The sequence below is a fragment of the Cervus elaphus genome, chromosome 11, assembly GCF_910594005.1.
Source record: "Cervus elaphus chromosome 11, mCerEla1.1, whole genome shotgun sequence".
Classification (NCBI taxonomy): Eukaryota; Metazoa; Chordata; class Mammalia; order Artiodactyla; family Cervidae; genus Cervus; species Cervus elaphus.
The window spans coordinates 102237097-102265051 of record NC_057825.1 but is presented as its reverse complement, the minus strand read 5'-3'; the positions used below and the strand labels follow the sequence as shown (position 1 = coordinate 102265051).

Here is a 27955-nt window from a genome sequence, read left to right as displayed (position 1 = left end):
AAAGACCCTGATGCTGGGAAAGATTGAGGGCAGGAGGAAAAGGGGACAACAGAGGATGAGATGGCTGGATGGCTTCACTCACTCAATGGACATGTGTTTGAGTAAACTCCGGGAGCTGGTGATGGGCAGGGAGGCCTGGTGTGCCGCGGTTCACGGGATCGCAAAGAGTTGGACACGGCTGAGCAACTGAACTGACGGAGGAGCGCGCACGCATAATTGGTATCATTCCTTAGAAACACTGTGACTTCGGTCGAACAGTTTACACCAACGTAGAGTCAGTCTCAAGGGCTAAGTTTTAAAATTCTACTAACGATTTGAGATAACGTATTAAAAAACTGTTAGTACAGGTAACTGAACAGAATGAGCACAGCGCCTGCGCAGAGCGGCGGGGGCGGGGAGGGCCGGCTTGCGCAGCGCGAGATTGAACGGCGCATGCGCGGTGTGACCTACGGGCGGCGAGCAGCGTGGTGTGGGACCTCCTCGCGCCGGGCTTGTTTCTTTGTAGCTCCCCTGCGCCGGCGCCGAAGAGAATGATGGACTTTGAGAATCTTTTCTCCAAACCCCCAAACCCGGCTCTTGGCAAGAAGTCCGCCACGGATTCTGACCAAAGGTGACGTCTAGTCTTTTCATGCTTTGAACGCAGGGGCTGCAGCCGGGTTCCGCCTCTTAGTTGCTCCGGGAGTCCGCGGGGGCGGCGCCGTGAGGTCCGGCGTGGAGCGCGTGGGTCGACCCGGCGCCCAGAGGTCGTTCGGGGGCAGGAGTTAAAGCCGGGGTTGGGTCCCGATTCGCAGACCGCCGCGGCCAGAGGCGCGGGGAACCTGGGCCCGGGGAGCGGCGGGGTTCAGGCGGCGAGCGGGGTGGGGGCGGGGGAGGTTCAGGATGCTCCCCTTTCTTCGCGCCCAGGTCTCTCTGGCTGGGAGGGAGCCCGCCTGCGGTCCCAGTAGCCTTCCAGACCGTCAGCTCCCGGAGGGACAGAGATCATTTGTGGTTCTCACTACACGTGCTGGGCGTTCTTCGGTAGAAAAAAATGAGTCGTGAAGGATAAACAGCGAGTAGTCATTGAAAAAGCCTAAGTGAAGTGAAGTTGCTCAGTCGTGTCCGACTCTTTGCGACCCCATGGACTGTAGCCCACCAGGCTCCTCAGTTCATGGAGTTTTCCAGGCAAGAGTACTGGAGTGGGTTGCCATTTCCTTCTCCAGGTGATCTTCCCAACCCAAGGATCGAACCTGGGTCTCCCGCACTGCAGGCAGACGCTTTAACATCTGAGCTACCAGGGAAGCCCGAAAAAGCCTAAAGACCAAAATAAAGCAGCGAACTCCATTGGGGTGTATTATTTCCTTTATGTTTAAAGAGGTAGAGACTGCCATGAAGAAAGTGAAAGCTGGGTAGTGGGTAAGGGAGGATGAGATGGTAGGGAAGATGTAGGTCTTTTAAAGAAGGTAGTTAAGGAATGTTTACTAATAACATTGATGAGGAATATTTGAGTAGGGGCAGGAAGGAGGCGAGAGAGGTTGATCATATAGTGGGAAGAGTATTCATGTAAAGGTCCTGAGCTGGAGTAGGCTTGCTGTGATGGAAGCAGAGTGGCCAGAATGACAGCTGCAGTGGTGAGGAAGAAAGGTGGGACTGGAAGAGAAGAACCTGAGAGGTATTGGAATGGAGGGCGGATGGGGAGGGACAGATTGTGTAGGGACTTGCAGTTACCATGGTGAGAACTTTGGCTTTTACCTTGAGTGAGGTGAGAGGTAAGTATAGGAGGGTTTTTAGCTGAGACCTACACATTAGCAGGACCATCTGGTTGTTGAGAGTAGACTGCAGTGGCCAGGAGTAGCTGGGATCCTAGAGTTCGTAGCAAGAAGTGGTCAGGTCTGGGGCGTCTCTGGTGATCCAGTGGTTAGGAGTCTGCCTTGTAATGTGTGGGAAACCGGTTCAATCCCTGGTCAAGGAAGATCCCACATGCCCCAGAGCAACTATCTGTGCACCACAATTACTGAAGCCTTTGTGTCCTTCAGCCCATGCTCCGCAGCCGGAGAAGTCACTGCAGTGAGATCCCGGAGCTCCAAAACTAGAGAAAGCATATGCTGTAGCAAGGAAGACCCAGCAAAGCCAAAAATAATTAAAAATAAATAAAAAAATTTTTAAAGTCGCTCAGTTATGTCCAACTCTTTGAAACCCCATGGACTGTAGCCCGCCAGGCTCCGCTGTCCATGGAATTTTCCAGGTAAGAATACTGGAGTGGGTTGCCACTTCCTTCTCCAGGATCTTCCTTGACACAGGGATTGAACCCGGGGTCTCCTGCATTGTCAGGTGAATTCTTTACTACTGAGCAGTTGGGGCGAAGCTCAATAAAGGGCACATGGCTAGATTTTTTTTTTTAAAGTGATCAGGTAAGGATGTATTTTGAAGACTGGATGGGGAATATGAGAGAGGAATTAAGGTCGACTTCAAGATTTATGGTTTGTATCATTAGGTTAGAGTTGCTGTTTTAAGATTGCAGGGGGATTGTATCAAGAGTTCAATTTTGGATATAAGATTTTGTCTAGTAGATACTTCGGGCTTCCCTGGTGGCTCACATGGTAAAAAATCTGCCTGCAATGCAGGAAACCCGTGTTCAGTCCCTGGGGCAGGAAGATCCCCTGGAGAAGGGAATGGCTACCCACTCCAGTATTTTTGCCTGGAGAATCCCGTAGACAGAGGAGCCTGGTGAGCTACAATCCATGGGGTCGTAAAGAGTCGGGCCTGACTGAGTGACTAACACTGCTACTCCTAGTAAGTATTTTAATTGCCTCTTCTTTTTTCTTTTGGCCAAGTGACATTCAAGATCTGAATTCCTTGACCAGACCAGGGATGGAACCCGTGCCCCCCACAGAGGCAGTGTGAAGTCTTAACCACTGGACTGCCAGGAAAGTCCCTAGTAGACGTTTTGAATAGGAAGTTGGTTCTGCCTGCCTGAACTCAAATCTCAGTTCTGCTCTGCTAGATTTCTGATATGTTTTGTAAACATTCCGTATTCAGTTTTCTTACCTGTAAAATGGGCTTTTTAACAGTAGTATGTATGTGGAGGGCTGTTGTGGTGTGTCTAATGTGCATGAAACAGCAGCCGGCACAGAGTAGGCATAAAGCGCGTCAGATGCTTTGCCTAAGGAGAGTTTGCTTCCTAAAAAAGACAGTTCATGACTAGAAACTACACCAGTGCTAGTCCACAGCATTTGGTTTGTTGGCTCTCGTAACAATGGCCTTGGGCCCTCATGTGATGGATGTGACGCAGGACAGATGAGTGTAGTAACTGTTGGACTGGATGAAACTAACGTCCCAGCTCCTCCTGTAACTCTGAAAGAAGTGCAGAGTCACTATTCCCAGTTCTGTGCTGGCAGTACTTTCTACTTGCAGCATGTTCTTTTGAAATTGTCTAGTCTTTGCCCTTGTAACTCAGACCTTAAGCTTTTATCACATGGTCACTACTTGGCTTCAGCCCCCTGTGTCTATGTGTGTGTTAATCGCTTAGTCATGTCTGATTCCTTGCAACCCCATGGACTGTAGCCCACTAGTCTTCCTCTGTCCATGGAGTTCTCCAGGCAAGAATACTGGAGTGGGTTGCCATTCCCTTCTCCACTCTGTGTCTACAGCATCTACCATTATTTAGGTTTACCTGTATATTTTATTGGCCTCTTTGTTTCTTATAGTTCCCATTTTCATCTTTCTTAGGTTTGTTTTTAGTTTTGTTGGAATATCCTCTAGTAGTCATCTAAGACGGTCTCTGCTTGTTCATCTTCTCAGTTCTAGTGACCCTGAGAACAACTTTTCTTTCTTTTTTTAAAAAATATATTCTTAGCCATGCCATACAGCATATGGGATCATAGTTCCCCAGCCAGGGATCCAACTGCATTGAAAGCAGAGTCTTAACCACCAGACCGCTGGGGAAGTCCCAACAACATTCCTTTTTGATCTTCTCGCTTGAATATAAGTTTGGCTCTCTTCTGACCTCAGAAGGTACCCTGAATTCTACCTGAAATATTCTTCTCCCTGACATTCTTCTTTGTTTTCAATTCTTACATATCTTTTAGGTTCAGAAAACCTTTGGTCCCCATGCTAAGTCACTTCAGTCATGTCTGACTCTGTGTGACCCTATAGATGGCAGCCCATTAGGCTCTGCCATCCCTGGGATTCTCCAGGCAAAAACACTGGAGTGGGTTGCCATTTCCTTCTCCAATGCATGAAAGTGAAAAGTGAAAGTGAAGTCGCTCAGTTGTATATGATTGTTAGCAACCCCATGAACCGCAGCCTACCAGGCTCCTCCATGGGATTTTCCAGGCAAGAGTACTGGAGTGGGGTGCCATTGCCTTCTCAGTCGGTCCCCATATCTTAGGTTTAAAAATGTTCCTCATATATACACCAGTTCTTTTTTTTTTCCATTTATTTTTATTAGTTGGAGGCTAATTACTTTACAATATTGTAGTGGTTTTTGCCATACATTGACATGAATCAGCCATGGATTTACATGTGTTCCCCATCCTGATCCCCCCTCCCACCTCCCTCTCCACCTGATCCCTCTGGGTCTTCCCAGTGCACCAGGCCCGAGCACTTGTCTCATGCATCCAACCTCGGCTGGCAATCTGTTTCACACTTGATAATATACATGTTTCAATGCAATTCTCTCAGATCATCCCACCCTCGCCTTCTCCTAGAGTCCAAAAGTCTGTTCTATACATCTGTGTCTTTTTTTCTGTCCTGCATATAGGGTTATCATTACCATCTTTTTAAATTCCATATATATGCATTAGTATACTGTATTGGTCTTTATCTTTCTGGCTTACTTCACTCTGTATAATGGGCTCCAGTTTCATCCATCTCATTAGAACTGATTCAAATGTATTCTTTTTAATGGCTGAGTAATATTCCATTGTATACACCAGTTATTATCACCCCATATCGAAAGGTCTTTCTTTCTTTCTCCCAAGTAGATAGAAAGTTCTCAGAAAGTTCTCAGACCTTGGGAACAAGGTCTTTTTCATTGTTATATCCCAGGATTTAAGACCCAGAGCCTGGTATATGGTGGATTCTCAGTATTTTTTGAAAGAATAGATGATTTATTTAGCTGCTAATAGTTGACTATTAAGGTTATGTAATTTAAAGTTTAAGCTTTGCAGTTTACTCATAAACGTATGTTGACATTTACTGCTTATCATAATATTGTACATTGCCCTGAAATATTTGGAGTAGAATCTGATTTTGGAATTTCTTTGAGGGCAGGTTGAAGGTAAACCAAAGCAGTGGATGTTAATGCTGTGGTATGAGCCCTTTTCAGGTTGAAAACCCTTTTGTGTTATTTGGTATTTTTGCTATAGAATCAGTGGTGAAATAGATGATACAGAAATTGAAGAAACACAAGAAGAGAAAATAAAATGGAAAGTAAAACTGGAATGTGAGCAAATTCCCAAAAAAGTAAGACTAAGTTGGTGTATTGAAAAAAACAGACAGGAAAGGGTGTGAGAAATTAATCAGAGATTCTGTTTGTCTCATTTTAGTCAGCATTTGAGACAAGGTTACTTATATCAAAGGGAAACTGGTTACACTTTTTAAAGAATTAATCATTTAAGAACTTTTTTGTCATTTAACATGAACTGATTTTAGTGCATTGCTTTTACTTTTGTTTTCTGTATCTCTGAAGTGGTTGTAAACAATTTCAAAAGCTTCTTTCTTTTCAAATTAAAGTTTTGATCTGCTACCTTAGCTAGCCTTAGTGACTTACAGCTTAAAAATTGTATTAGTTTGCTAGGACTGCCATAACAAAGTACCACATACTGAGTGGTGACTTAAACAACAGAAATTTATTGTCTTATGGTTCTTGAGGTTGGAAGTCCAAGACCAAGCTGTTAGGAGGGTTGGTTCCTTCATAAGGCTGTGAGGAAGAGTTGGTTCCGTGCCTCTCCCCTAGCTTCTGGTTGGCTTGCTGGTAGTCTTTGGTCCCCCTTGGCTTGGCTTCCAGAAGCATCATCTTGATTTTTACCTTCATGCTCCGAAAGGCTTTCTCCCTGTGTGAATAGGTCTATGTCTAAATTCCCCTCTTTTATAAAGACACAAGACATATTGGATTAAAGCCTATCCTAATGACCTCATCTTTAATTATACATATAATGACCCTATTTCCAAATGTGGTCATGTTCTAAGGTACTGGGCGGTTAGGACTTCAATTTGGGGAGGACACAGCCAACCCACAGCAAAGCCAATATCTGCTTCTCTCTTGCTTTTTCTCTTTTGGAACTTTTGTTACTGTGAACTTTAACACACTACAAAAGAATGAGTTCAAATTGGCGGTGAGATCTGCAAGACACACATGGCCTTTAATATGATACTGTTATACTCAGCTTTATATAAGGATACAGGGCTGAAAGTTCAGCATTTTCATCTCAGAAAGCCTCTCAGCTACCCAAGTACATAACTTCTTTTGCCCTTTGGGGCATATATGGCTGCTGTAGACAAGAGCCCTAATTGAAACTGAGAAATGATAGCTTGAATTTCCCAGACCTTTTCACTACTTAAAAAAAAATTTTTTTTTGGACTTCCTTGGTGGTGCAATGGATAAGAATTCGCCCACCAAGGCAGAGGACACAGGTTCGATCCCTCCTCAAGGAAGATTCCATATGCTGCAGAGCAACTAAGGCTGTGTTCCACAGCCGCTGAGCCTGTGCTGTAGAGCCGGGGAGCTGCAGCTACTGAGCCCCTGCTCCACAACAGGAGAAGCCACTGCACTGAGAAGCCTAAAACTAGAGAAAGGCCTGTGTGGCAACGAAGACACAGCACAGCAAAAAAAGCAAAACACCTCTTTGTGCACCGCCACTACTGCACCCACGCGCTAGAGCCCACAAGCCACCAGCCGCTGCAGTGAGACGCGCACGTGCCGCAGATGACCCCCACGCGCCGCAGATGACCCCCACGCGCCGCAGATGACCCACACGCGCCGCAGATGACCCCCCGGCGCCGCAGATGACCCTCACGCGCCGCAGATGACCCCCACGCGCCGCAGATGACCCCCACGCGCCGCAGATGACCCCCACGCCCCGCAGATGACCCCCACGCGCCGCAGATGACCCCCACGCGCAGCAGATGACCCCCACGCGCCGCAGATGACCCCCACGCCCCGCAGATGACCCCCACGCGCCGCAGATGACCCCCACGTGCGCAGATGACCCCCACGCGCCGCAGATGACCCCCACGCCCCGCAGATGACCCCCACGCGCCGCAGATGACCCCCACGCGCCGCAGATGACCCCCACGCCCCGCAGATGACCCCCACGTGCGCAGATGACCCCCACGTGCCGCAGATGACCCCCACGCGCCGCAGATGACCCCCACGCGCCGCAGATGACCCCCACGCGCCGCAGATGACCCCCACGCGCCGCAGATGACCCCCACGCCCCGCAGATGACCCCCACGCGCCGCAGATGACCCCCACGCGCCGCAGATGACCCCCACGCGCAGCAGATGACCCCCACGCGCCGCAGATGACCCCCACGCCCCGCAGATGACCCCCACGCGCTGCAGATGACCCCCACGCGCCGCAGATGACCCCCACGCGCCGCAGATGACCCCCACGCGCCGCAGATGACCCCCACGCGCTGCAGATGACCCCCACGCGCCGCAGATGACCCCCACGCCCCGCAGATGACCCCCACGTGCGCAGATGACCCCCACGCGCCGCAGATGACCCCCCGGCGCCGCAGATGACCCTCACGCGCCGCAGCTGGAGAGAGCCTGCGCACAGCAGTGAAGACCCAGCACAGCCAAAATAAGTAAATCATATTACTTAAAAAATTTTAGTATTAATCACATAAGGCCACTTAAAGGTCCCCACTACATATATAACCCCATACAGGATACAGGCAGATACAAACTTCTATGGTTATCTTAAGGAGTTTCTCAGAAACAATACTGTGAGAATGTAGACACCTGGATTAGTTGTAACTAGGCTTACTTCAGGCCAGGCTCTTTCCTTACAAGTGTATAAAATGTAAGTGTATCACAGTTAATTAAAAAGTGAACTCAAGTAAACATTGAGTCCAAGAAAGCTCTACCCACAGCGCTTCTCATGCCTCCTTTTCTCAGTCGTGTTCCTTTTTTTCCTTCCAGAGATGAGTCCTATCCCAACTTGTGTACTAATCACTTGCTTCTTCTTTGCAGTTTTCCTGCTAATGCTGTCCTCAAGAGTGCCGTTTTCTTGTGGCTGTTTTTTCACTTGATAGAATAGTGTTGTATGTGTCCTTTTTGTTGTATGTGTCCTTTTTCTTAACGTTATATTTTTGAGACTCATAGTATGCATAATGTATACTTACAGAATATGCATAGTGCACACAAGTGGTGTGTGCATTTGTTCATCTTCTTCACTGCGTAGCACTCCATCATTGGAGTATACTGGTTGCTGACGTTTGGCCTCACTTCCAGCTTTGGAGGCTGTGACCGGCGCTGCTCCATCTCAGTCGCCTCCTGCTGTACTTCGCCTCTGCATTACCTTGGAGTAGCACCGCTGGGTCTTAGAGGATGAGCATCTTTCCCTTTGCCATGATGCCAAGCTGTATTCCAAAGTCATTCTACTGATTTTTATTGCCAAAGGTGGTATATGAGAGTCTGTATTTCTACACAGATATCTCCACACTTCCTTAAATTTTGCCCTCTGGTGAGATACCTTCATTGTCATTTAGTTTGCATTTTATTGATTACTGTTAAGATGGAGCATCTTAAAAAAAAAAAAAAGATGGAGCATCTTTTCATATTTGTCCAATTTCGATTTCCCTTTTTTGTGTGTCAGCTTAAGTCTTTTTGCTTTTTTTTCTTTTTCCTTTATTCTGGATATAGGGGATTGTTTTTCCCCCTGCCCTGTGTGGATTATGTGTTGCAAGTATCAGCTCATATTGTAGCTTTTTTCCCAAGTTAATAGCAATTTTTGATAACAGGTTAAAATGATTTTAGTGTATTCAAGTTTATTCATCTTTTCTTCATAGTTAATGCTTTATGTGTTTTTTTTTTTACGTCTTCTGAGATAATAAAAATATTCCCATACAGTGTGATCTAAAAGTTTTGTTGTTTTTCCTTTTCCATTTAAGTTTATAATCACAATTAATTTTTGTGTTTAAAAAATTTTTTTGTGTTTACTATGAGGTAGAGGGGACAGATTGTGGATTACTTTTTTTTCCATTATCCTACCCAGTTGTTCCAACACCATTCACTGGGGGAAAAGGTGGTTCTTTTCCCCCCATGAATCTTCAGTGTCACTGTTGTCAAAAATCAAGTGTTTGGGAAAAAAACGTGCTTGTGTTCTGATGGATCCATTTCTAGAGTCTCTGTTCTCATCCGCTGGTGTATGTGTCTGCACCTCCCCTCGAGGCCTCCTTGCATTGATCAGTGTAGCTCAGTGATGATGGTTTGGGTGTCAGGCAGGCACGTCGTCGCACACTGTTTTCTTCTTCAGCTGTCTCGGCTGTTCTCAGCCCTTCGTATTTCCATATAACGTTTAGAAATAGTTTACCAAGTTCCACAGAAAACCCTGGTGGGACTTTCACTTGGGAATGCATTGAGACTGTAGATCATTTGGGAGAGAATTGGCATCTTTAGAGTATTGGATTGTCCAGTCTTTAGGTCCTTTTTTAATTGTCTTAGCAGTGTTTTATAAATTTCTTTGTAGATATATTATATACCTTTTGTTAGATTTAATGCTGGGTGTCTGATTAGGCTTTTGTGAATTACGTCTTTTTTTTTTTAAGCACGATTTCTAACTTATTTTCATTTAGCTGGCATGCTCTGTTATATAGGGAATGCCTGGGATAAAGCTTTTGAGTTCTTGTGACCGTTTCTGAAAATACTGACTTTATCCACATAGCTGATAGGTATTTTGGCTGAAATAGAATTAAGCTTGAGGTTATTCGCCCCATTTTCTTCTGCTGTCCTTGTCGCCAGTGTGACGTCTTGCCAGTCTGGTTCTAGTCATTTTGTAAGCATCCTGTTCTGGGAGCTTTTAGATTCTTCTCTTTATTCTCAGTATTGTTAGAGACTATGAATCTTCTCATTCATTGTGCTTAAGTATTTGGTGAGACTATTCATACCCTTCATACACAGGGAATGTGTTTTATTTTTATTCTTTGTCTTTTATCTTTATATTCTAAGAAACTTCCTCTTTATCTTCATTTCATGAGTCATAATTTAATGATTCAAGGGTTCTTTCTTGTTCTGCTGTCTTGTTATAACTTTCTAGCATTTAAAGAAAAAATACCATCTTGATATCTTTGTGTATTTGTTTAAAAATTTTGTGTTCTTTTCTTTTCCTGGAATTGTATTTCTTCTTCTGGGCCTGGTTTTCTTTTTCCTGCTTTTTTGTTTTCTGCTCTCGATCTCATTTGCTTTGCTCTCAGACTTCTCACTGCAGTGGCCTCTGTTCAGAGCGTGGGCTCTGGAGCACAGGTCGACAGTTGTGGCTACGGGCCTAGTTGCTCTGTAGCGCGTAGGATCTTCCTGGATCAGGGATTCAGCCTGTGTCTCCGGCACTGTCTTCACCACTGAGCCACCAGGGAAGCCCTGCTTTTGTTTTTCTTTGTGTCCTTTGAATTAAGAAAGGTCTGGAAAGTCGATGAAAGTCCTTTGCTGGTCTCTTGGTGAGTCTCCATAGGCATTTCTTCTCAATGGGAAGCCTGATTGGGCGCTTGATACCTGAGTGGGCTGTGCGCATCTGTAGGCTTCCAGCAGCATAGTCGTTCTTAACCCTTTATCTGCCATGTATCCCCTTTGGCAGTCTGGCAAAGCTCTTGGGCCCCTTCTCAGAAAAATATTTTTAAGTGAATGAAATAAAATATGTTGGGTTATAATGGAAGTTTATTCTATTGAAACACAGTTATCAAAATATTAAGAAATGAGGTAAGAGTAATATATTCTTTGTTCATGTACTAAATAATTAGATCCAGCAGTAGGTCTCATTATTGTGTTGTAGGTCTAAATATTATGTTGACAGAGTGATGAACATAAAACATAACTTTGAGATCTGCGGTAAGTATAATGTGTAAAAGTCCCTGTGATTTCTTAGTACTCATATAAGAAGACTTGGCACTTATCAGACATTTTAATAAATTTCTTTAGAGAATACCCTCTCTTTTGCATGGGGTAAATTTTTGTTTGATTATATTCTGGGTTGAGAGGGGGTGGTCAGAGATAATTTGTTACAATAGCTTTTTTTTTTTAATGTAGCATTTTAGTTCATTCTTGTTTATAGCCCTATTTCTCACACTGCAACCTAAGCCCAACCTCCAAATTATACCTTGCTTTATGTTTGTCAAAAATTTGCCAGGAATTTGTTGAACCCTTCTTAATTCCTTCCTGACGAATTGTACTTCATTTTCCCGCTCCCTATGCACACACTCTTTTGAGACTATTAATTTTTACATTTCTATACTTTTATTTCTGTGGAATTTCAGGAGGCCATACTAGTTCTATAAACCATTCTGAATCAAGCACAAGAAAATCTTTTACTTAAAAGAGGAGAAAAATACTTCAGACTTTCTTATGAAACGGGGATAAGTTGTAATATTGTGTTCTTACAGTTTCTAAGTTATATACAGAACAACAGACATCAGAGCAGTGAGTTTATAGCAGCTGCATGAGGACATATTTAAGCAATCCTTGTGTTAATATGTTGTGTATCTCAGTGCCCTCTGAAAAGAATCATGTCCATTAGAAATGCTTCTCTAATGTATGGGCTTCCCTGGTGGCTCAGATGGTAAAGAACGCACCTGCGAATGCCAGAGATACATAAGAGACGTTGGTTCAATCCCTGGGTCAGGAGGATCCCCTGGAGGAGGGCATGGCAACCCACTCCAGTATTCTTGCCTGGAGAATCCCATGGACAGAGGAGCACATTGGGCTACAGTCCATGGGGTGGCAGAGAGTCGAACGCGACTGAGTGAAGAGCACTCTCACTTTCCCTAATGTATAATGAGGCGGCATAGCTGATGATTGTCCTGGCTTTATAATGTTACCAAGTCATCTCCTCTCTTCATTTAACACAAGTAAGTCACTTCTGTTGCTGCTTGTAGAGAAAAGGGCTGCTTCGGGACTGCAGGCCCGTGGGTCTTGGAGGGTGGGGTGAGGTGGGGGACATGTGACAGCGCTCACCTGGGTCCTTGCAATGCTTTGATTCAGATGCACTGACTGGAGCCCCATGGTTGTGCTAAACTTCATGTCCACTGTTGCTCGCTGAATGACTCTTTTCGGTTCTCCCTGTGCCTGCTTCCCTGGTGGCTCAGAGGGTAAAGCATCTGCCTGCAATGTGGGGGGCCTGGGTTCAATCCCTGGGTTAAGAAGATCCCCTGGAGAAGGAAATGGTAACCCAGTCCAGTATTCCTGCCTGGAGAATCCCATGGATGGAGGAGCCTGCTGGGCTACAGTCCACAGGGTCGCAAAGGGTCAGACATGACTGAGTGACTTCACTTTCTTAGCCTGCTAAATTATGTGAAAGGCTGAAACCAAGGTAAATTTAGTTCTCCTCACAGCCCCACCCATCAACAGATATTTGGATTAAAGACGAACTGAGCATGGCCCTGCCCATCAGAACAAGACCCAGATTCCCCCAGAGTCGGTCTCTCCCATCAGGAAACTTCCACAAGCCTCTTTTCCTTATCCATCAGAGAGCAGACAGAAATGAAAACCACAATCACAGAAAACTAACCAAACTGATCACATGGATCACAGCCTTGTCTAACTCAGTGAAACTATGAGCCATGCCGTGTAGGGCCACCCAAGGTCATGGTGGAGAGGTCTGATAGAATGTGGTCCACTGGAGAAGGGAATGGCAAACCACTTCAGTATTCTTGCCTTGAGAACCCCATGAACAGTATGAAAAGGCAAAAAAGACACTGAAAGATGAACTCCCCAGGTCGGTAGGTGCCCAATATGCTACTGGAGAAGAGTGGAGAAATAACTCCAGAAAGAATGAGGGGACAGAGCCAAAGTGAAAACAACACGAAGTTGTGGATGTGACTGGTGATGGAAGTAAAACCTGATGCTTTAAAGAAAATATTGCATAGGAACCTGGAATATTAGGTCCATAAATCAAGGTAAATTGGAAGTGGTCACACAGGAGATGGCAAGAGTGAGTATTGACATTTTAGGAATTGGTGAGTTTAATTCAGATGACCATCATATCTAGTACTGTGAGCAAGAATCCCTCAGAAGAAATGGAGTAGCCCTCATAGTCAACAGAAGAGCCCAAAATGCGTTCAGCACAGTCGCTCAGTCGTGCCCGACGCTTTGTGGGACCCTGTAGGCTGCAGCACGCCAGGCTGCCCTGTCCATCACCAACTCCCGCAGTATACACAAACTTGATGGACTGGTTGGATCTCCTTGAAGTCTTTCAAGAGTCTTCTCCACACCACAGTTCAAAAGCATCAATTCTTCTCTGCTCAGCTTACTTTATAGTCCAACTCTCACATCCATACATGACCACTGGAAAAACCATAGCCTTGACTAGATGGACCTTTGTTGGCAGAGTAATGTCTCTGCTTTTTAATATGCTGTCTAGGTTGGTCATAACTTTTCTTCCAAGGAGTAAGTGTCTTTTAATTTCATGGCTGCAGTCACTATCTGCAGTGATTTTGGAGCCCAATAAAATAAAGTCAGCCACTGTTTCCCCGTCTGTTTGCCATGAAGTGATGAGACCAGATGCCATGATCTTAGTTTTATGAATGTTGAGTTTTAAGCCAACTTTCTCACTCTCCTCTTTCACTTTCATCAAGAGGTTCTTTAGTTCTTCTTCACTTTCTGCCATAAGGGTGATGTCATCTGCATATCTAAGATTGTTGATATTTCTCCCGGCAATCTTGATTCCACGTTGTGCTTCCTCCAGCCCAGCATTTCTCATGATGTACTCTGCATATAAGTTAAATAAGCAGGGTGACAATATACAGCCTTGATGAACTCCTTTTCCTATTTGGAACCAGTCTGTTGTTCCATGTCTAGTTGTAACTGGTGCTTCCTGACCTGCATACATATTTCTCAAGAGGCAGGTCAGGTGGTCTGGTATTCCCATCTCTTTCAGAATTTTCCAGTTTATTGTGATAAACTTGCAATCTCAAAAATGACAGAATGAGATCTGTTAGTTTCCAAGGCAAACCATTCAATATCACAGTAATCCAAGTCTATGCCCCAACCACTAATGCCAAAGAAGCTGAAGTTCAATGGTTTTATGAACACCTACAAGACCTTCTAGAACTAACATCCAAAAAAGATGTCCTTTCATCATAGGGGACTGGAATGCAAAAGTAGGAAGTCAAGAGATACCTGGAGTAACAGGCAAGTTTGGCCTTGGAGTACAAAATGAAGCAGGGCAAAGGCTAACAGAGTTTTGCCAAGACAGTGCACTGGTCATAGCAAACACCCTCTTCCAACAACACAAGAGAAGACTCTACACACAGACATCACCAGATGGTCAATACTGAAATCAAACTGATTATATTCTTTGCAGCCAAAGATAGAGAGTCTCTATACAGTCAGCAAAAACAAGACCAGGAGCTGATGGTGGCTCAGATCATGAACTCCTTTATTGCAAAATCAGACTTGAAGAAAGTAGGGAAAACCACTAGACCATTCAGGTATGACCTAAATCAAATCCCTTACAATTAGACAGTGGACATGATAATAGATTCAAGGGATTAGATTTGATAGAGTGCCTGAAGAACTATGGATGGAGGTTTGTGACATTGTACAGGAGGCTGTGATCAAGACCATCTCCAAGAAGAAGAAATGCAAAAAAAAAAGGCAAAATGGTTGCCTGAGACCTTACAAATAGCTGAGAAAAGAAGAAAAGTAAAAGGCAAAGGAGAAAAGGAAAGATACACCCATCTGAATGCAGAGTTCCAAAGAATGGCAAGGAGAGATAAGAAAGCCTTCCTCAGTGATCAATGCAGAGAAATAGAGGAAATCAGTAGAATGGGAAAGACTAGAGATCTCTTCAAGAAAATTAGAGATACCAAGGGAACGTTTCATGTCAAGATGGGCACAATAAAGATCAGAAACAGTATAGACCTAACAGAAGCATAAGATATGAAGAAGAGGTGGCAAGAATACACAGAAGAACTATACAAAAAAGATCTTCATGACCCAGATAACCATGATGGTGTGATCACTCACCTAGAGTCACACATCCTGGAATGCCAAGTCAAGAAGGCCTTAGGAAGCATCACTATGAACAAAGCTAGTGGAGGTGATGGAATTCCAGTTGAGCTATTTCAAATCCTAAAAGATGATTCTGTGAAAGTGCTGCACTCAATACGCCAGCAAATTTGGAAAACTCAGCAGTGGCCACAGGACTGGAAAAGGTCATTTTTCATTCCAGTCCCAAAGAAAGGCCATGCCAAAGAATGTTCAAACTACCGCACAGTTGCACTCATCTCACACGCTCGTAAAGTAATGCTCAAAATTCTCCAAGCCAGGCTTCAACAGTACGTGAACTATGAACTTCCAGATGTTCAAGCTGGATTGAAAAAAGGCAGAGGAACCAGATATCAAATTGCCAACATCCATTGGAGCATAGAAAACGCAGGAGAATTCCCGAAAAACATCTATTTCTGCTTTATTTACTATGCCACAGCCTTTGACCATGTGGATCACAATAAACTGGGGAGAATTCTTAAAAGAGATGGGAATACCAGACCACCTTACCTGCCTCCTGTGCAGGTCAAGAAGCAACAGAACCAGACGTGGAACAACGGAGTGGTTCCAAATTGGGAGAGGAGTACGTCAAGGCTATATGTTTTCACCCTGCTTATTTAACTTATATGCAGAGTAGTACATCATGCAAAATGCTGGGCTGTGTGAAACACAGGCTGGAATCAAGTTTGCTGGGAGAAATGCCAATAACCTCAGATATGCAGATGACACCACCCTTATGGCAGAAAGAGAAGAGGAACTAAATAGCCTCCTGGTGAAAGTGAAAAAGCTGGCTTAATACTCAGCATTCAGAAAACAAAGATCGTGGCATCTGGTCCCATCACTCATGGCAAATAGATGGGGAAACAATGGAAACAGAGACTATTTTCTTGGGCTCTAAAATCACTGCAGATGGTGACTGCAGCCACGGAATTAAAAGATACTTGCTCCTTGGAAGAAAAATCATGACAAACCTAGACAGCATATTAATAAACAGAGTCATTTCTTTGCCAACAAAGGTCCATCTAGTCAAAGCTGTGGTCTTCCCAGTAGTCATGCATGGATGTGAGAGTTAGAGCATAAAGAAAGCTGAGTGCCGAAGAATTGATTCTTTTAAACTGTGGTGTTGGAGAAGACTCTTGAGAGTCCCTTGTACCACAAGAAGATCCAACCAGTCCTTCCTAGAGGAGATCCATCCTGGGTGTTCATTGGAAGGACTGATTCTGAAGCTGAAAGTCCAATACTTTGGCCACCTGATGCAGAGCTGACTCATTGAAGAAGATGGTGATGCTAGGCAGGATTGAAGGCAGAAGGAGAAGGGGATGACAGAGGGTGAGATTGTTGGATGACATCACGGACTCGATGGACATGTTTTGAGCAAGCTCCAGGAGTTGGTGATGGACAGGAAAGCCTGGCGTGCTGCAGTCCTTGGTGTTGCAAAGAGTCGGACACAACTGAGCAACTGAACTGAACTTGACAACTGGGCTTTTTACAAATAAACTGTTTAATTGAAACATATCATCCATACCGGTTGTAATAATAAATCTTGATTAACCCTGGTGTCTCCAAGTATAGACACCCGTGTAACCTGTCCTTGGGAGTGTTTCTACGCCGAGTGCTGGAAGGTGTCTGCTGCTTGGGCTGCTTGGTGGTTTCTTGTCATCATTGCTGCCGCATCCCCTGCCACCAGTGTTCTGGGTTAACGGGAGGAAGTAGACTTTGGTAGCTGGCGTAGTGGATTTCCAGTTGGGCCATTTTAGTTTACTTGCACTTGATGACGAGTTACTGAATTAAACCATGTGAAAGGATAGTCAATGCAAAAGGAGAAATAAAATGTGGACTATAATACTGTAGTTCTTTAATAGCAAATAATTCAGTTGTGGGGCTTTAGTCTTTCAATCTAGTAAAGTACACCCAGTGAACAGATTGAGTCTTCCCTCAAAACATCTTTTAAGTATGGATGCATGTGTTTTGTTTTTTTTTTTAATTCCAGAAAATTTCATATGCATACAAGCAGAAAGAATAGCATATGAAACTCTTGTGTTCCCATCAGTCAACTTCAACAACGATCAGTTCACAGTCTTTATTTCTCCTTCTTGGCCAGATTGTTTCAAATCATGCTAGGTTTTTAAATTTGAAAATTTAATTTTTACTTAGTTTAGGCACTCTGGAAGCTCTACATCTCCAAAAAATTTGCAACATAGGAAATCAAGAAGTAAGGACTATGATGCATATAGTGATGATGACATATGCAGTCAGGAGCCAGAAGATAATTTCGCTAAGGAGCTTCAGCAGTACATACAAGCTAAAGAGTTGGCAAGTGTCACTCAGTCCTTACTGTGTCCAGAAGCATCTGTGAAGAAAGAGACAGCAAAGGGGACCCAGAAAGGTAAGGGTCAAACTGTTTGAACATTTAAAGTTACCTGGAGGCGTAGTCATCGTTGTCCATGGATGGAATTGGGGGTGGGGTCTGCATTTTATCTCATGATAAGATCAGATTTTCTTGGATCTTGACACCAAATGTGAGCTGGTCACTTGGTGTACAAATGCTCAGTTTGCAAGAGGAGTGGAGAGTGCAGCAGAGTTTTCAAAGGATGACCACTTTGGGACTCCCCTGGTGGTCCAGTAGCTAAGACTCTGAACTCCCAATACAGGGTGCCCAGGTTCGATCCTTGGTCAGGGAACTAGATCCTATATGTGGCACCTAAAAATCCCCTGTGCACAACAAAGACCTGTAAGGCCATACAAATAAATAAATAATTTTCAAAGGAAAAAAAAAAAGCAGAGGACACGACAACTTTGCAGTGCTAGATCCCTGGCCTCAGAGTATGTGAAGGACAGGAAATACCTTCTCGGGTTGCTTTCCTTTGAAGAAGAATAGACTGGGATAATAGTGTATGAGACTAAACTCAGGAATATATTCCTTTTTATAAATATTTATTTTATTTATTTATGTTTGGCTGCATCAAGTGTTAGTTGCTTCGTGGCATGTGGGATCTTAGTTCCATGACCAAGGGTCAGACCCATGTGCCCCACATTGCAAGGCAGACTCTTAACCACTGGACCACCAGGGAAGTCCCCCAGGAATATATTCTTTTAGATTACTAAAATTAAGCCACAGATATGACAATAAGGGACAATTGTAAGTAAAATTCTTAATCCTCTCCTTTTTTTCCCTGTTCAAATGTTTTTCTATTTAAAATGGATCTATAGATCAACTTAATCTATATAAAGTGTTTTCAGTGAATAATCTGGTAGCCATATATGAGGTCCTTTGAAGCTTTTACTATGGTGGCACTATAGCAATTCCTAATGAGATCCATCGTACTTTGAACACTTAAAAAGAATCTGGGCTGGTGGCTCGCAAGAATGATTTTGTTAATTATCTTGCTTTTTTTCCTGGCAATGCCTTATATATTTTCACAAGGAATGAATTTGGGATCTAGAGTATATTAATCCCATAGCTGCTGGAAAGACAGGTCCACATCATCCCAGTTTTTACTTTTTGAATAGTGGAGAACTTCTGCATTATTATAGAATATCCCTCTTAAGAGTAAATTGCTAGTGTCATTTTATATTGTCTTTAAGTTAAATTTTTGTTGTTGTTGTTTTTAGCTGTTAAGCGAAAAAATAAAAACCTTAAAGCTGCTCACAAGAATGGTAAAAGGAAGAAACTGAAGCGAGAGGGGCCTGGCCCTGGAGACAGAGGAGATGCTGCCCTGAGGAGCAGTGGCACACAGGGCCAGGTATGAGAGTCCACGTGTGTCGGAAGGCCCTGGTGGGGTCGCCTCACCCGCAGCGGGTCCCCACGTGCTTCCTTCTCCCTGTCAGGCTCCCTTCCTCACACTCAAGGCTTAGTGTCGTACCTGCCGCCCCTGAATACATGCACACAAGCCCCTGATTTCTGAGCGCTGTGCTGTCTGTGACTGTGGAAGAACAGATGTGGGAAGCAGGGAAAAGAGAAGATAGCCACGTGTGCATGTGTGCTCAGTCGTGTCCAGCTCTTTGCGACCCCGTGGACTGCAGCCCGCCAGGCTCCTCTGTCCATGGGATTTCCCAGGCAAAAATACTGGGCTGGGTGCCATTTCCTTCTCCAGGGAATCTTCCCAACGCAGGGACTGAACCCACATCTTGTGTGTTTCCTACACTGGCAGGTGGATTCTTTACCACTACGCCACCTGGGAAGCCCAAACCACTGGACTGCCAGGAACGTCCCTAGATAGCTGTGAGGGCATTCCAAAGGCCGTTGGTCTATTGGTTTTTGACTCCCCCTGGAAATTAAAAATGAATATTTTTGAGACACCCCCTACCAGATACCAGACCCCCCACCCCCTGTGGTGTTTTTATTTTGCTCTCTAGAAGTTCTTCTTGTTCTGCAGATGTAATCACAGTAGAGCAGTAAGTGACTCCTTTGGACTCTACTTTTCTGAGGGCTTCTGAGCTGGATGGCAGCCATTTGTGAAGCTTGGTTCAGGACACAAGAGTTAGAGCTTGGTAAAATATTAGAAACACCAAGTATTATAGACTGAAATGTATTTATATAAAATTTGTTTTACAAAAGACGAGTGTGAAGCCATAGGGTTTAGGTGACTAACTGTGGTCACCCAGGGCCAGGCAGGGCTGGACTCAGGCGGTGTTCCCTTTCCTTTGGTTTGGATTGACCCAAGCGATTATTCCACCATAACTGACAGCTCTTCTACATGAGGAACACATTGTAAACATGTTTGTTAGAATTTAACCACACGGTCAAATAAAACCGAGAGTTAAAACTGGCATACTTGTTAGGCACCTGGTTTTGATAGTGCTGAGTGGAGTTTTGACATTGTTACAGAGCAGCTCACGTAAGCATACAGTCAGCTCCCTTTGTACTTGTGGAATTCCTAAGGCCTTACGGAGGAACACCACACGTAGGTGCTGTAAGTTGTACCACAAGTTAACATGCTGAAAGTTTATTTCTAAATAAAATTCCCCTTTCGTTTTTATATGAAAGTCCCCTTTTGTTTTCATACCTTTATCATCATCTTTGAGGGTCTGTTTCTAATTATGTGTATTAATTTGAGCTCATCAGTATACTCAGCTCACACCTAGTGAGCCTGTCATTGAAATGAAAGATTATACTACTTTCGGTTTACCTTTTGATTTTGAGGTTTGTCCCCAGTGTTCTAAAGAGCCTTGTTCTTAGACTTCACTGTTTATCACAATGAGTGGAACTTACCTTTTAAAAATTTTTTAATTTTTTAAGTGAGGGCATGTACATTACAATCTTCAGGTGGTGCAGTAAGAAAGAATTGGTAGGTAAAGAACGCACCTACCAATTCAGGAGCTGCAGGAAACTCAGGTTCAGTCCCTGGGTGGGGAAGACCCCGTGGAGGAAGAAATGGCAGCCCACTCCAGTACTCTTGCCTGGAGAGTCCCATGGACAGAGGAGCCTGGCGGGCTGCAGTCCATGGGGTCGCAAAGAGCCGGACATGGTTAGCATGCAGTCAAGATACAATAAAAATTCAGATTGCACAAACACTAATGTTCAGTGATGGAATGATACTGAAACTGACATTCATTCATTTGTTTCAAATGATGTGCAAAAATCCAGGTCTTACCTGAAGGGCAATTCAGAAGAATTACTTTTTAGTGTTTTAAAAGGTGGGTTAAGATAATTTTGTACAATGGAATAAAATGTTTAATCTCCTATTTCTCACATTTAGTTTTTTGTTTTTGTTTTCATAGAATGGGAAACCTAAAGAGCAGCAGCAGCCTGTGAGAATGAGTCAGGGGTTCATCAACCAACATACGGTGCAACGCCAGGGAAAGCAAATTTGTAAATATTTTCTTGAAAGGAAGTGTATTAAGGTATAGTGTAAGCAAAAGTACATTAAGATGTAAGGTATAGCAAAAACGTTCTAAAACTAGCTCCTGTTTCTGTTAGACACTCCAAAAGCATACTTGTATAATTTTAGAACTGTTTTCTTTCTGGAAAGGTTTCAAGTAGAAAATTTTACTGAAATATTCTTTTGTATTTAAGAAAGTAGTAATGTAATTCCACAGTGATAAGAGAACAGACTGTGTATGATTTTAATACCTTTAGACCATGAAATTTTTGTACCTTGTTTTATGTCTCTGAAAATAGATAATTTTTTTTAAATGCTTTGTGTTAAAAATGCTAAGGACTTGATAAATGGCAAGCCAATATATGTAATACAATGCGGTTACAATAGCTCTTTAAAAATCAGACTATACTGCTTCTAACTAAGGCTTTGTTTTCTTCTGGAATCATTTGCTTATTCAGAATTAAGTAGGAATTATAATGGCTTAACTGTGAGAAATGGCTTTTCCTTGTTTCTTCCTTTGGCCCAGGGAGATCAATGTAAATTTGATCATGATGCAGAGATAGAGAAGAAAAAGGAAATGTGTAAGTTTTACGTACAAGGATATTGTACCAGAGGGGAAAACTGCCTATATTTGCATAATATCCTTTATCACAAGATACAGTAACTTTACTTTTCATAAATGTTTACATGAATGTAAAATTTTGAATGAAACCAATGTTTTAACCATGGCAAAATTATATTATCTAAGCTCAGCTTGGTATTGAAGTGATTAAATTGTTCACAGATTCCCTCCCCCACCCCCCTGCCCCAAGAAAGAGTCTTTAGAAGTTCTCTCAAATGTACGTCCTCTCTAACTGGGTAGTGTAACAGGGTCATGAGACCTTTCTTTCTAGGTCCCAGAAAAACTTTCTCAGAATTTCTGCTGTGACATCCATGAATTGAATCTATATTTATGAAATCTACTTCATAAAAGAGGCAGGAATCGCATAGTTTGGGAGTACTTCTTTTCTGTTATACTCTGTGCTGTACAGAGATTAATTGTCCCTTAATTGAAGAGTAACCCTTAGTAACTCTTGAGTATAAATATAAATTGGTCCAGACATACTGTGAAAACATGGAACATAGCATTTTAGGATAACTGCATGTTTGGTTACCACAAAAGTTGTTTTCCTTTAAGACATTCAATATAAGGAATCTCAAACCCTAACTTGAGAAATTTTTCCTGGAAAATAATATCAGAGTTGTATATATGGATCCCATTTTAAACAAGCCTAATATATGAAGGATCCAGATTTGCAAGACACATCATTGTTATTGACTTTAATTCCCTTACCTCAAAAGAATGCTTTAAAAATAGTCAAATTTCTCAAAGTACTTAAAATGCACCTCTTTCATCTTATCAGTGAAACATACCTGTAGTTTAAGAATGATTATGAGGGAGAAATTTGTCCTGTGATAGCCAGTAAACTTCATGTATATAATCATCCTAAAGTTCATTTTCTTATAACCCAGTTAATAATTTATTTTCTCATACTTTATTTTATTAAGAATGGATTTTTTTATTTCTAATTCATTAATTTATTTGGCTGTCCTGGATCTTAGTAGCAACACGTGGGATCTTTAGCATGTGGGCTCTAGTTCCCTGACCAGGGATCGAACCTGGGACCTCTGCATCGGGAGTGCTGAGTCTCAGCCACTGGCCCACCAGGGAAGTCCTGTCGTCTCATATTTTACATAGAGAATTTAATGTTTCTACTAGTGGAAAAGAACTTCATGTAGGAAAAATAAAGTTATTAGATTAATAATAAGCTATTTTAGCAGCATTAAAATTTTTTTCTTCCTTAACATTTGAGTTACATGAATATCCTTGCAAGTTTTACCATACAGGAGCAAAATGTTATCAGGGAGAATATTGCAAGTTTTCACATGCTCCATTGACTGATGAGACACAAGAGCTGTTGGCTAAAGTAAGTACAATTTTAATTTTTGTTTTTCTTTTTTAAAGAATACGTTTGAACCTAAGGGTGGGAATTTAAAAAGACATTTATTTAAGCAGAGTGCTTCATGGGTTAGCATATGGGTTATATTAGGACTGATAATTTAACAACTTACTTCAGTATAGAAAATTATTATTCATTTGTATGTTTTTCCTTGTAGCTTAAAGGAAAATTTATACTTGTTGCTGGTATAAATTGGAATGTTCTTAAAAACTTCAGTGTATTTAGCGACCTTAGTAGCTAAGTCAACCAATGGAAAACAAAGCAAATAGGAGAAATAGTACTTCTGATATACTCTTTGAAGGAAAGTTAAGAATCATTGGTTGATAAATATTTTAGAGTTACATCAAAGCATACTCAAGTGATTATTTCAAAGTTTTACTCAAAAGCTCTTTCAGATTGTAAGAAAAGATAGATGAAAAATAATAGTCATTTATGTCCTTTCATTTCCATGTGTGAGTTGGAGGAAATCTCTTCAAAATTAAATTGAAATGTGAGTGAAAAGAAAAGATTCTTTTGAAACCAAACTATTTAATCTTGCGGCAAAAACTCCCTTGAGCATATGCAAATATTGAAAAGTCAAAGGTCCTCATTTCTGGATGCTTTCAGTTTTGAAATAGGAAGAGTTATCCTAGAATTACAAATTATACCAAATATTTGGTGGTTTATTACCATGAAGCATATATAGGAAAAAATGATGTATGTAGAAGTCATTTTCCAATTCCCCTTCTAGTAAATATTATTAGGTGATTGCCAGGATTAATGATGTAGGAATCTTTAGAAAATTACAAAAAGAAAAAAAGAAAATTACCAGAGTATGATGATGTACCTGAATTAGATAGTATGTGAAAATGATTGTGTGAATTTTTTTCCCTCTATATTAGATTTTGGATCCTGAAAGGAAGTCATCGTGAAAATAAAATAGATGAAAAAGGTAAAATTAAAATTTAGCACTTTTTTTTCCCCCTCTGAAATGTCTCTAGGAATTGGCAGGGGAACATATATTTTCTCAAATAGAAGTCTTTTTCTCGCTCCTATCCCACTTAAAAAAATTATAAAATATTTGATACATCTAAGTAGATATATATGTGGGTAACTGTGGATCTACTTCCCACTCTGGATTTGTCACTATCTTTTTGTATTTTTATTCTCTTGTTTTATTCTTTGTAGATTTACAAAACGTGTAAGGTTAACAATATTATGCTTGGGTTTGGATATTATTTTAAACAGTATCATATTAGACATTTATTGGTGACTTGCTATTTTTACTCATTATGCTTCTAAGATTCATTCATGTACATGCATGCAACTGTCATTCATTTGTACTCTTGTATAGCATTTTTTTCTGTGAGTATATTACAGTTTATTTAGACATTCTACTGTTGATGGACATTGAGGTTATTTTCATTTTTAAAATACAAACTCTAAATAACTGTTTTACCTGTCTTCTGATGGAAATGTGTGTGAGTTGTCCTGAGTATGAATCAGGAAGTAGAATTGTTGTATCATCTTAAAACTTAAGATAATTGTGTATACTTTCGGCTGATTCACATTGTGGTACAGCAGAAACCAATACAACATTGTAAAGCAATTTTTCTCCAATTAAAAAAAAAACTTAGGTTAATGCCAGTCTTTTCTAAAGTAGCTCTTACAGTTTTTATTCCCACCAACTGTGTAAAAGAAATTCCATTGCTCCACCTTCAGAAATGGTATGAACCTGACAGAAGCAGAAGATATTAAGAGGAGGTGGCAAGAATACACAGAAGAACTGTACCGAAAAGATCTTCACAATCCAGATAATCACGATGGTGTGATCACTCACCTAGAGCCAGACATCCTGGAATGTGAAGTCAGGTGGGCCTTAGGAAGCATCACTACGAACAAAGCTAGTGGAGGTGATGGAATTCCAGTTGAGCTATTTCAAATCCTGAAAGACGATGCTGTGAAAGTGCTGCACTCAATATGCCAGCACATTTGGAAAACTCAGCAGTGGCCACAGGACTGGAAAAGGTCAGTTTTCATTCCAATCCCAAAGAAAGGCAATGCCAAAGAATATTCAAACTACCGCACAATTGCACTCATCTCACACGCTAGTAAAGTAATGCTCAAAATTCTCCAAGCCAGGCTGCAGCAATATGTGAACCGTAAACTTCCAGTTGTTCAAGCTGGTTTTAGAAAAGGCAGAAGAACCAGAGATCAAATTGCCAACATGCTATGGATCATCGAAAAAGCAAGAGCATACCAGGAAAACATCTGTTTCTGCTTTATTGACTATGCCAAAGCCTTTGACTGTGTGGATCACAATAAACTGTGGAAAATTCTGAAAGAGATGGGAATACCAGACCACCTGACCTGCCTCTTGAGAAACTTGTACGCAGGTCAGGAAGCAACAGTTAGAACTGGACATGGAACAACACACTGGGTCCAGATAGGAAAAGGAGTACGTCAAGGCTGTATATTGTCACCCTGCTTATTTAACTTACATGCAGAGTACATCATGAGAAACACTGGGCTGGAAGAAGCACAAACTGGAATCAAGATTGCCAGGAGAAATATCAATAACCTCAGATATGCAGATGACACCACCCTTATGGCAGAGAGTGAAGAAGAGCTAAAGAGCTTCTTGATGAAAGTGAAAGAGGAGAGTGAAAAAGTTGGCTTAAAGTTCAACATTCAGAAAACTAAGATCATGGCATCTGGTCCCTTCACTTCATGGGAAATAGATGGGGAAACAGTGGAAACAGTGACAGACTTTGTCTTTCGGGGCTCCAGAATCACCGCAGGTGGTGATTGCAGCCGTGAAATGAAAAGACACTTACTCCTTGGAAGAAAAGTTATGACCAACCTAGATAGCATATTAAAAAGCAGAGACATTACTTTGCCAACAAAGGTCCGTCTGGTCAAGGCTATGGTTTTTCCAGTGGCAATGTATGGATGTGAGAGTTGGACTGTGAAGAAAGCTGAGCGCCAAAGAATTGATGCTTTTGAACTGTGGTTTTGGAGAAGACTCTTGAGAGTCCCTTGGACTGCAAGGAGATCCAACCAGTCCGTCCTGAAGGAGATCAGTCCTTTTTGGAAGGACTGATGCTGAAGCTGAAACTCCAGTACTTTGGCCACCTGATGCAAAGAGCTGAGTCATTTGAAAAGATCCTGATGCTAGGAAAGATTGAGGGCAGGAGGAGGAGGGGACGACAGGATGAGATGGCTGGATGGCATCACCGACTCTGTGGACATGAGTTTGGGTGAACTCTGGGAGTTGGTGATGGACAGGGAGGCCTGGCGTGCTGTGGTTCATGGGGTCACAAAGAGTCAGACATGACTGAGCGACTGAACTGAACTGACCTTCAGCAATGCTTTAATTATCAGGATTTTAAATTTTTGACCAATTTACTGGATGTAGAAATGGTGTCATGTAGCTTTATTTTCATAAAGTTGTACATCTTTTCTTATGCTTACTAGCTTTTGAGCTTCAGCTTTGGTGAAATGCTGTTAATCTCTTTTGCCTGTATTTGTATATTGGACTGATTTCACGAAAAAGAGAGTGGCTATGGGTATAGGGAAAATGGAAGAATTAAGGCCAATTGATTTTTTTTTTTAACAGGGTGTGATAAAGACTTGATTTTCTTTTTTCCCCATACAGAAAACCAGTCTCCCAGAACCATTCAACAGAAAAGACTGCTTTTCCCCACTGATTTGTAATAGCCTCTATGTTGTATATTGAGTTTCTTCAAATGGAGGTCTATTTCTGGGACCTCTGTCTGCTCCTTTTGTCTGTTTCTCTAATACTCTACTGCTTTAATTACTGGAGCTTTACTGGATTTTGCTGTAGTTTGATAGAGAATCTGTTCTCAGTGTAGGAGAGGAGAGACGTGGGCTTGATCGCTGGTTGGGAGGATCCCCTGGAGTAGGAAATGGCATCCTGCTCCAGTATTCTTGGCTGGAAAATTCCATTTACAGAGAAGTCTGGTGGGCTACAGTCCATGGAGTGGCAATGAGTCCAACATGATTGAGCACCACACCACATGGTTTGATAATTTTTCTAATGTTCTTCAGGAGCATCTTGATGATTTTGGACTCTTTTACTTTGTTAGTTTAGTTCAGTTTTTTTTAATAGCTTTAGAGGTCGGGTGTGTGGCTAGGTTGATCATTTTTACCAGCTGATGTGTGTGTTTGTTTTTTTTTTTTTTTTTGTCTTGGTCTTTTTGGCTACACTGTGTGACATTGGGATCTTAGTTCCCCAACCAGGGATCAAACCTGTGCCCCCTGCATTGGAAGCGCAGGGTCTTAACCACTGGACCACCAGGGAAATCCCCAGCTAATGTGGTTTTTGTGTTTTCTTCTGTAGCTTCGTATGGATGAAGAGTGCTTGTGTCTGTCTATGCCCGTTGAAGACTGTTCAAGACTTGATTTGGAGTGGTTTACAAGATTCCTGGTGTAGAGCGCCCCCTTGTGTCATTACATTGAAGTGCACCTCTTCTGTGGACAGTGCAGAGGGATAGAATGGTGTCTAAAAAGTGAAGGATTGGTCTCCACCAAGGTGGTTCCAGGCATTGAAACAGAGGAGTGTATATGACAGAGATGCCAGGTGGTGGACAGATGTTACAGTAGTAGCTTGCAGAGGTCTCTTCTGAGTGATTGCATGTTCTCAATAAAATAGGAAGCAAGGTTAGACTGAGTAAGGATGGATGAAGAGGTATAGGAGTTTGAAGAGAGAAAACCATCAGGTTTCTCATAGAAGACTTCCGGATAGTAGACGGTAGATACACAGCTCTTTTCATGTCACTAAACACATTCACATGTTGTTAATGGTTGCTCATAGTTTTGTTTTAAATTATGGTTTGATGATGTTTTAAAACCCATTTCCTGTTGTTGGACAAAAAAGTTGTTTCCAGTTTCCTACTATTATAAATAAAATGGAACAGTGTCTCTTGCTATACCATTCTTTTTTTTTTT

The 27955-nt window shown here is 42.3% G+C and overlaps 1 protein-coding gene across 2 annotated transcripts; it reads left to right on the top strand.

Annotated features, from left to right (window-relative positions):
• The first annotated feature begins 439 nt into the window (after positions 1 to 439).
• ZC3H8 (zinc finger CCCH-type containing 8) lies at positions 440 to 27936 on the top strand. Of its 2 annotated transcripts, XM_043918795.1 has the most exons (9): positions 440 to 610; positions 5346 to 5442; positions 17338 to 17569; positions 18796 to 18926; positions 20905 to 21027; positions 21532 to 21643; positions 22863 to 22972; positions 23887 to 23936; positions 27348 to 27936. In XM_043918795.1, the coding sequence occupies exons 1-8, from the start codon at positions 531 to 533 to the stop codon at positions 23914 to 23916; spliced, it is 915 nt and encodes a 304-aa protein (XP_043774730.1). In that variant the 5' UTR covers positions 440 to 530; the 3' UTR covers positions 23917 to 23936; positions 27348 to 27936. The 2 variants fall into 2 exon arrangements, with proteins under 2 accessions (XP_043774730.1, XP_043774729.1); XM_043918794.1 differs by lacking the exon at positions 5346 to 5442 and having other exon boundaries at positions 17343 to 17569.
• Positions 27937 to 27955: the final 19 nt, after the last annotated feature.